Here is a 9594-nt window from a genome sequence, read left to right on the forward strand (position 1 = left end):
AAAAAAAAAAAAAAGTTAAACTTACTGCCTCAGTCTTTATCTCATGCCCTATATAGTATACAGGCTTTGGAGAAGCCCTAAAAAGCAGCTGTTAGCATTTATCAAAAGCCTGTTATACCCTGCTAATAACATGATATGGTAGCAATCCCATTTTGGTCAAGTGAATTACCTAAGATCATTGGGTAAGAGGACTAAGGTTCAGACCCATAGCTTCATAGTGTACTCAATAAAAGGCTTTGGAGCCTTCAGCAGAGTGTGCTCTGATGGTGCCCTTCCTCTTTGGACAGCTTCTTAAGCTCTTTATTCCCATTTATATGACATGTAGTAATGCTCAGGAGCTTCTAACAAGTAGCTAACTAGCATTGTCACTGTCCAGCGTTATCAGGCTATAAAACTGTTGCTCTATACCTCATCTGTCTGCTTTGGTCTGGGTGAAGTTTGTCTTTTCTGCATATTTCATTTAAACAACTAGCTTCTTGTTCTTTCTCAAGGACCATCCATCTTACAGCCCGTGTCAATACTTGATTCTTTTTCATTATATGTAGATCCTACAGTTTGCTTATTCATTCAACAGCTTATGAGTATCACTTTCTTTGTATTATGACTAAGACTGCTGTTAGCATTCATGTACCAGGTTCTTAAGTATGTACCTAACAGAATTATTGTTTGTTTACTCACTGTATGAATTTAACATTTTGAAGGATTTTTGGCTGTTTTCTAAAACATGTTCATCATTTTAAACCATTTTCAATTTTACCTTTATAGCATTATATGAGTTTCCTACTTCTCTACACCATGGCCAGCAGTGGTTACCATCCATGATTTTGCTTATAGCTGAAGTATTCATCGTGTCATAGAACATCCCATGGCTTCCTTCCTTGCCAGTTGTGGATCTTCTCTGGAGATAACATCATTTCAAACCCTTTGTCTGTTTTTAAGTTGTGTGCTCTATTTTCACTGGTGAAGTTTAACCAAGACTTCTTTATACATTCTGTCAGATACTACATTTGTAACTATTTTCTATTAAAAATTGTCCCTTTTACCTTGATAGGTTTTAAAGCATAGAAGCCTTAACTTTTTTTTCAACATTTATTTACATGAGTACACTGTACTTCAGACACAACAGAAGAGGGCATCACATGGTTGTGAGCCACCATATGGTTGCTGGGAATTGAACTCAGGATCGCTGGAAGAGCAGTCAGTGCCTTTAACTGCTGAGCCATCTCACCAGCCCCCTTAACTTTTAAGGAGGCCCAAATTACCAGTTTTCTAATTTATATTTTTGGGGGTTTAATATAACATGTGTTTGTGATACACTTGAGTTAGTTTTTGCATATAGTTTGAGAGACAAGGTCTGAACTCTTGTAGCATAAATGGGTTCTCGAGCACTGTTCACTGAAATGGTTGTTTATTCTCCTCCCAGTTGCACTGTTTGCTCTTTATTTAAACACTAGAACTAGTTTCTGGATTCTTTTCTCTACTGCTGCATTATGCATCTGCCCCACCAGTAACACACACAAGTGGAGCCTCGGTTGCCTGTGTTGGCCTTCTGTGCCCTACTTCCTGAGCCTTACACCAGCCATTGTTTCATTGCAGTGCTACCTCTTAGCCCTGACAAAGACAGGATCTATATGCTCCTGGTTTGCTCTTCATTCAGTGTGTATTGATCCGGTATAACTCCATGTTGATTGGAGTGTTCCTAAATTCTTTCTCTTAATTATAGGATAGTAGTCGGCTCCACACACCACAAGATGGTCTCTCTTTAAAATCTATCTCCAGTGTAAATGTTGATCAAGTTAGAATGAGAAATGAAGACAGAATGAGAAGACTGAATGAGCATCAGAAGAAGCCCACTAACACAGGTAACTTACATACGAGATGTTCACTGGCTGATGAACACCTGCAGGGAAAAAGAATCTTCAAGTCCTTTGAGTTTACGAAAGGTGAGGTCTAAACTAGCTTGGATGTCCAGGGCTTGGGATTAGTTTCTGCAGCAGGTTCTTCATACTAGGTGCTCTTTAGGAGCGGAATAAGCAATCACAGGAGGTCTTGTGCATGAAAAATGTCTAGGCTGTTTTCAGCAGAGAAAAAATGCTGACTAGTATGTTAGATAATCACTCACTGTTTTTAAGTAACATATCTTTTAAAGAAAATTTTGCCTTTACTTGGCTATTTGTAACATGAAAAAATTTTTTCAGTTAATATTCTAAGCCAACAAGACAGTCTTCTCAAGATGAGTGGTCTTGGGTGAAACTTTGCATGAAGCACAGGGCAGCTTCGGACTGTGCCACACTCTCTTCTTTCCTCTCCTTTTCTTCTTCTTCCTTTTCTTAAATATTTTTTAATGCTACTTTTAAACTGAACTCATTTCTCCAGTCCAGAAGTGGTATGTTGTGATAGTAAATATTTCTCAACAAATATGAAAACACAAAAAAATTACGGGACTAGTCCTTTTCACTTCATATCATAGAGATGTCTTAAAAAGCATTTTCCCTTTAATGTATACCTAGAATTGCCTTCTTTGTTTTAGAACCAGTTAACTTGAACTAGTATCTAAGTAGGATATATTTGAGAGAAGATAGAAAAACTAAGATTCTTTCAGGTTTTCAATATATAAACTATTTTTTGTTTTAATACTGCCCTTTCAAAAAGGAGCTTTTTGGTACGATGTGGATTGACTGCTCATCATACCTCTTTTCTGAGCCAATCCAGACCAAGAGATGTAATTTTTTTTTTGTAAGAAAAAGAAATTGACACCACAGATTTTTCCTACTTTATACTTAAGTCAAATACAGATGTAGAATTGAATAAGATCAAATGTGATTAGTGAACAAGTCACCTGTTAATGGGCCATCTTAGTAATTTTCTCAGAATGACTTTCAGTGTACCTATCAGTGAGTCTTGTGTCATTCCATTGTTTTTCTTATAATCTATATTTCTACAGTCAGCTTTTAATGTTTGGTAGAGCCTCCTTGAAAGAGTCAGTGCCATAGTCTATGTATTTGTCTCCACCCCCACCATAGTTCCTTTCTAGGCCTGCTTTCCTATTCCTAAAGGGGGAAAGTTAGTTGATGGGGGAAGGCTTGTAATTCTGTGAAAAGATGGAGAACTATAATGTGCTGGCTTGTAGGTGCCCTATGTATGTCACCTGCTGCCTGACTTGTATCTTTTGCCTTCTGTAGATGATGAGGGTTCACTGGTTGATCCTGATGACATCATGAGACACTTGGGTGATGATGGACGCAACTCTGTGGCAACTGAGCCCTGGCTCCGCCCTGGCACTTCTGAAACTCTGAAAAGGTTCATGGCAGAGCAGCTGAATGAGGAACAGCAGCAGGTTCCTGGGAAACCAGGCACTTTTACTTGGCAGGGACTATCTGCTGCTCATGCTTAAAATAAACCCTCTCTGGATCCAGAAGTGCCTTTTTACAGTGGAAGGAATGTTCAATTTGTATCTTGAATACTATGTCTTGCTTGTGGCCCTACTTTAATATTAGTTATGTTCTATCTATATATAAAGTGTATTTTCCCCATGATGATATGTTTTATATATATATATTACATAAAAGCCCCAATTATTGATTTCTAATATAATTGTATAGAATTTTTTTTGCAATTTTGCTATGGGTGGTAATGAACTCTTTATTGAGCTACCATATGTGCATTAAAATGTGCTTGCCATTAAGAGGTGGTGAATTAAAGTGTAAACAGCACTGTGAAACAATACATTGTCACTGGCATACTTGCCACTGCTAGCATTGTGGAGAGACAATCCATAGTGAGTTGTTTCATATGCCTGCTATAGCTGTGACTATGCCAGCTGCTAGGTAATGCAAGATTCAAACAAGCTGCTCATTTTATATCTGTACTTACAGATTCCATAGGAGCAAAGGGATTTGTGACCATCCATGAGCCATGGTTAAATGTTACATTTTTCTGCCTCCATTTTATTTTTATGCTGATAGAAACACAGACTCAGTTACTAATTTATCTGATTTCACTATTTCTTGACACAAATAAAGTTCTATTTTTATTAAATACCAGTGTCAGTTTCTTTGTACTCAAGTGTTTCTAGGGGTTAAAAAGGTCCCATCTAGAGAGGATTAGAGGCAGTGGTCTTCTGTCCTACCACCTGAGACCCTTGGATACGTGAACTTTTCTGGTAAGTAAATACTTCATAAAGACTCATTCAACTTCTAGAAAAAAATTCTTATTTGGATTAGGGTCTTCAGTGTGTACCGTGACGGCAGCTGAAGACAACCGCCACTGCTTCTCAGTAATTTCCAGGAATAAAAATCAACAGCTGATTTTGACATTAGAGTTTACCAAAAATAAGACATTTCTTGTATTCTTTCTTGGTTTTGGCTACATCTAATTTTTATGTTAAATTTTGCTCTGATAATAAGTTTTCTTCTGTTAACATCTGAAAATAACAATTGTGTGCTCTTCAGAGAATGCATATACTACAGCATTGAATAAACAATTGTCAGTCATGGGAAGAAATGGCTTAGACCAGCAAACACTGACATTAACTTAGTTGTAGCATTTAGCCTGGCTTGACTAGAGCTAGGTCTTGTAAATACTAACTTGTCATTATTTAAGGACATCAGATTTCCTGTTTTGAAATTAACCACTACAGTTTTGTTTTGTAATGCTATGTACCACTGGAACTGACTGATTTATGAAATGCCACAGTATAAACTACTGTAATGGCAGGGGAACATTTTTTCAGTCTTAAAAAATAGTATTATCACTGAGTAATAAATATGTTTTTGGGTATCTTAGGATTAAGAAAGGAAGTTGAAGAATCCAATGCAGACTGTGAAGTGTCTTTGTAGCTACAAAAACCAACACCACCACCAACAAAAAAAAAACCCTTTCATGGTTTGACTTTTAATTAAAAAAAAAAAAAAACAAAAAAACAATCAAAACGGGGCTGTGGGTTACACTGCACTGATGAAATAATTCAAAAACTTTATTGACCTATAACCTGATTAGATATGCCAGATGAGAATCAATATTGTACAGAAAGTTGTACAGAATTTTTTACATAGAAAACTTTACATCTGTACCATATACATATCCACCTGAAAAAATTTTCTACATCCACTGTTAATATGGAATGCTTGACAAGCTTTTCATTTTAACCATCAGAGCACAATTCACAGTATGAATACATTTCCAGTAAATCTAACCTCCTCAAACCATGCCAGATTTGTTAGTTTTAATATATTCAACATTAAATTCTGTACATAGAATAAAATCTACATCAAGCCCTGCCACCCAAAAGAAAAAGTGACAGCAACCTAGATTCATTTTGCAGTGATTCAAGTTTCAGTCTGTGAAAGGTCATCTATTTTAATGGCTCATCTTTAAAAGCCCTAAGAGAGTATGTTACAGGTAGTTCTTGTCAGCAGGGATGTTTTCTACCTTGGTGGTTTCCCCCTCCTGTTGTGATCTTGACAAGCACTGGCCACAACAGATTCAGGGCATAGCAAGCCCTCAAAATGACCACCACTTCCCCCCAAAGACTAAAAGTTCAACCCAAATGTTTTAGTGCATTTGACAAAATATTATGGGTATTTAGCAAGTAGATAAGAAAATAAAGAAATAAAACAGTGCAGGAGGAACAATATGTTTAAGATTTTTATATTACAGGCCTGCATCTCTATACATTTTCACAGAAAGATGATGATTACCAGTATCTCAGATAGCCTGAGTGTGCAAAAATCTTCAGAGTAAGAATACCATAGTTGCTAAATATCTTTTACCATGAGCAATAATTTTTTCTCCCTTCCCCCCAATTATAAACATTTTATCCTTCAAAATACAGCTCTCCTGAGTTGTACTTCTTGCAGAAGTTCAGTCTTTACATCTATACTTCTTTGGGTAAGTTTCATTTCCGTACCTGCCAAAGTGTGGGCTCACCCTGCTTAGAGGGCAGGGAAGGACCCTACAGGTAGGCTGATGCTGTTCAACAGCCTTTCTGCTCAGCATGAGCCCAACACGAGACAGAAGCCACTGGGTTACTGGAGGGATGGATGGAGTGTTCAGACCTTGAGTTACAGGTAAGCATCTAACCAGAAGACACTGCAGTTCACAGAGACAGTTTTCAGGTAGGAAACCTCTGCTCCAGGGTCCTTTCACAGAGCAGAGGGATGTAAACACCAACAGAAAAATAGTCGGTTCTCATCACTGCTTGTTTATCCCAAGTTCCTGTTCAGGTGGTTGTGATATTTGAAATACTATTCCAATTCGCAGGAAAAATCTTCTAAGAACAGCACGCAACTCAGGAATCAAGTCAAATTGCATAATTTCACATAAGAGAGGGTAGTAGAATGATGCATGAGCTTTAAACTGGGGGAGAGAGAAACGTCTTTGTTAGTACTGCTTCTATTACCCATCACAGAAACCAACCTGACATTAAAAATGAGAGTGGCTGGTGTGTGTGCCCTAACTGCAGAGAGGCAGGTCTGCCCAAGTGGTAAGGACGTAAGGACGTGGACTGTATACAACTGAAAACCTACGAAGAATTTAAAAAAAAGTATGTGTGTGTGTATACACACACACACACACACACACACACACACACACACACATATGGGGGGTCTATGCATAAACCCAGGCCACTTGGTTCTTTATCATTGTTTTAAAAACAACTTCAATTTCATGTTTGACAAAATTTAATAAATGAGCATGCTTTTCCTAGAGCAAAAGCAGCAGAACAGGAAGGAGAGTTGAATTTTATAACATAAGTTACTGAAATTGCATCCTCTGATTATTAAATACAATTTTCAGGTTTCAAGGGAAGATTCTACTACATTCTGCACTGTGGTAGAATGGTCTCATACCTGGATAAATCTCAAGCAACTGTGCACGCCCATGAGGCATTTCAAAATGGTTGGCTCATCCAAAGTGAGAAGATTCCCCCTAAATCTGGGGCACCTTCTAGTAGCATATGCCTTTCTGTGGGCAAGGGAGCCACTGTTGGCCTATCTGGACCACAGCTTGTAACCCAGTCTAGTCATCATCCGAATGCACACACACACACAAGCATGCACACAGTCAATCTGTCTGTCTCTTGAGTTCTGTTTTTCTAGAACCCTGACTAATAGCAACTGTAACATGACATTCCACTTTTATAGTTCCAGTGAGTTATACTTGGACTCATCATTGCTTTAGTTCCTTCGTCTCTGACCTCTGGTCTCTCTCTTCTCTCCTTCATGCTCTTCCACACTGCAGCAGACATAGGGAGGCAGAAGCAGTACAACCCACTGTGGCCAGAGAACAGACCAGAGGGAAGACACCGGACAGCACTAAGTGGCACTGCCTGTCCCCAAAGGCTCTTCTATGCTAGTCTAAAGCTTCAAGTGACAGGCTACCTAACTGGGCATTTGAAATTTAGGGCCCATAGCAACTTATATGTAAATTATTTCCAAAAATTACTGTAAATTATATTTACCTATAAATTACTTCAAAAAATAAAAATGTTTCAAAAATACTATAATCTATATGGTAAATATATGTATCTACACATTTACATATAGATAATTTTAACTTTAGATGGCTTCTGTTGCTCACTAGAGGCTCTGGTCACCTGGAGCTGGATGCAGTCTGGAGCTCAGGCCCAACAAGTAGAGCATGGGGCGGAGCCTCCAAGGCAAGGTCACACTGTGTGGGCTGGCTGGATACATGTTTTCAGTTGGGAGAATTTGACTCTAGGGTTATAAATGGGGATTTCACTGTTAAGGTACTTATCAAAGTATCCAATAGGATTCTAAGTCCTCTTCTAATTGAATTCCTGAAATTGTTAAAAAACAAAGCTAAGGGAGAGTTTGCACAGCCTAGGCTCTGGATGACTGCGAGGGATAGTCTGGACAGAAGCCGCATACTCACCCTGCTGTCACTGATCTTCAGAACTTTGGTGAGGAACAGTAACAGTAAGTTAGTCCAGGCTTCCCGGTGACTTTCGGATGTTAGAGTGAGGAAGTAACTCAGCGCTTCACTGCAGACGCTGGAAGAGAAGGCTGCCTTTACACACTGAAACCTGCTTGTGTGCATTCACAGAGAACCCTGATGACAAAAGGTACTGAACAGTAACTAGGGCTGAACTGGCTAGATCCTATTTGTTTATATGAACTGGAGCACCAACATACAGTTAACACTGAAGGAATCTACTGGAACTGTTTAGAAAACCCACACCTCCATTTTCTAAGTTTCCTTAGATGGAGTCCCCAGGAGAGCAGGTATGCAGGCCTGATACTGAGACTTGGCCTCAGATTGGTGGTGTCCCCTTCACAGATTTTTCTGGACCTTAGATTAGTTTTATTCCTAAAATAGGCTTTTGGGATGGTGATTTCTGAGATGTACTGAACCACTGCTCTCAGGACAGAAACAAACAATGCACAAGCAATTTTCTTCCTAAATAACAATTCAGTCTCAGCACAAACTAAATTTAGTTATCATAAAGTAAAACAGAATGAAAAAAATCCAACTAATCAAAATTCAATTTTTAAAATAATAAAATGCCAGCAGGTAAGGCAACCTGTCACTTCCCAACTGCTTTGTAATAAGACCTATTTTATGGCACTGAAGAGACTCAAGAACTATCATCAAATTTCTGAAATGTCAAAGACTTCCTCTTTGTCCTGTATGTTAGACATGACCTGCTCAGGTGTCAGGCGGACACAGATCAGCATTCACCGCAGCTGGCCTCAGGCGCTGCTGCCGTCCCAGACACCCGGGAAACAAATGCAGGCATTCACAGCCAGCCAGTGGCACACAGTTGAGATGCCACGTATGCAGGGAAGAGGGACTGAGCACTCCAGAAGGCTGTGTTCACTTTCACACTGCTCTGTGCAATGGGGCTTCCGGGTTCCACAGACTCTGCTAGCTGCTGCCATGCCTTTCCTGTTCCACACCGCATCCCAGAGAACCTTACTTTAAAAGCCTCTGCTGGACTTCTTCCCAGGCACTGACTCTGCTCTCATCCATGTACATCCGGAAGAGAATGCGCAGCCCACAGGCCAGGCTGCTTGTCTCCTGTTTTAGAAGATTGGGCTTGGACTTGCCTTTGAAGCCTGCAGAAAGAGGAAGTTTCTGGAGTCAGACAAAAGGCACCTTATAGAAAGGTCAGACAGCCCACTGGGGGTATATTCTGCCTGTGTTCAGCTGTCACTGCTGGCTTTTTATAAAGCAGATGCTATAGGCCAGTGGATCTCAACCTATGAACCCTTTGTGGTTGCATATTACATATTTACATTATGTTCGTAACAGTTGCAAAATTACAGTTATGAAGTAGCAATGAGATAACTGTATGGTTGGGGGGGGGTTCACCAAAATACGAAGATCTGTATTAGAGTCACAGCATTAGGAAGGTTGAGAATCATTGTGATAGGATGACTTAGATATAAAACAGATTGGGAAAGCAGAACACTCCTAAAGAATTACACCGGAGCCCTGCAAGCAAACAGCAGGTGCAATGCTCTGCCCTTGGCAGGGCTCCATAACACAAGCCAGAAACATGAAAGGGCAGAAGAACCCAGGCCCTTCACAGGGATGTCCTAGTAAGAGGGTAGGAACAAGGGGTCGGGG

At 39.6% G+C, this 9594-nt stretch overlaps 2 protein-coding genes across 14 annotated transcripts in view; one reads left to right on the forward strand and one right to left on the reverse strand.

Annotated features, from left to right (window-relative positions):
• Positions 1 to 3437, forward strand: part of Cspp1 (centrosome and spindle pole associated protein 1) — a 96604-nt gene extending 93167 nt beyond the window's left edge. For 7 of the 13 annotated variants that reach the window (XM_031366832.1, XM_031366829.1, XM_031366830.1 and 4 more), the window contains 2 exons: positions 1724 to 1862; positions 3183 to 3437. In XM_031366832.1, coding sequence (XP_031222692.1) covers positions 1724 to 1862; positions 3183 to 3394 — 351 coding nt within the window. In that variant the 3' untranslated portion in view covers positions 3395 to 3437. Of the gene's footprint in view, positions 1 to 1723; positions 1944 to 3182 lie in introns of all 13 variants that reach the window. The other 6 variants (XM_031366826.1, XM_031366825.1, XM_031366833.1 and 3 more) reach the window with 1 other exon arrangement.
• A 1500-nt stretch (positions 3438 to 4937) lies between these two features.
• Arfgef1 (ADP ribosylation factor guanine nucleotide exchange factor 1) overlaps positions 4938 to 9594 on the reverse strand; it is a 90153-nt gene continuing 85496 nt past the window's right edge. Inside the window, exons 37-39 of the mRNA XM_031366823.1 lie at positions 8942 to 9080; positions 7897 to 8014; positions 4938 to 6357 (exon numbers count right to left, since the gene is read on the reverse strand). Coding sequence (XP_031222683.1) covers positions 6193 to 6357; positions 7897 to 8014; positions 8942 to 9080 — 422 coding nt within the window. The 3' untranslated portion in view covers positions 4938 to 6192. The remainder of the gene's footprint in view (positions 6358 to 7896; positions 8015 to 8941; positions 9081 to 9594) is intronic.

The sequence above is a fragment of the Mastomys coucha genome, unplaced genomic scaffold (genome assembly GCF_008632895.1).
Source record: "Mastomys coucha isolate ucsf_1 unplaced genomic scaffold, UCSF_Mcou_1 pScaffold14, whole genome shotgun sequence".
Taxonomy (NCBI): domain Eukaryota; kingdom Metazoa; phylum Chordata; class Mammalia; order Rodentia; family Muridae; genus Mastomys; species Mastomys coucha.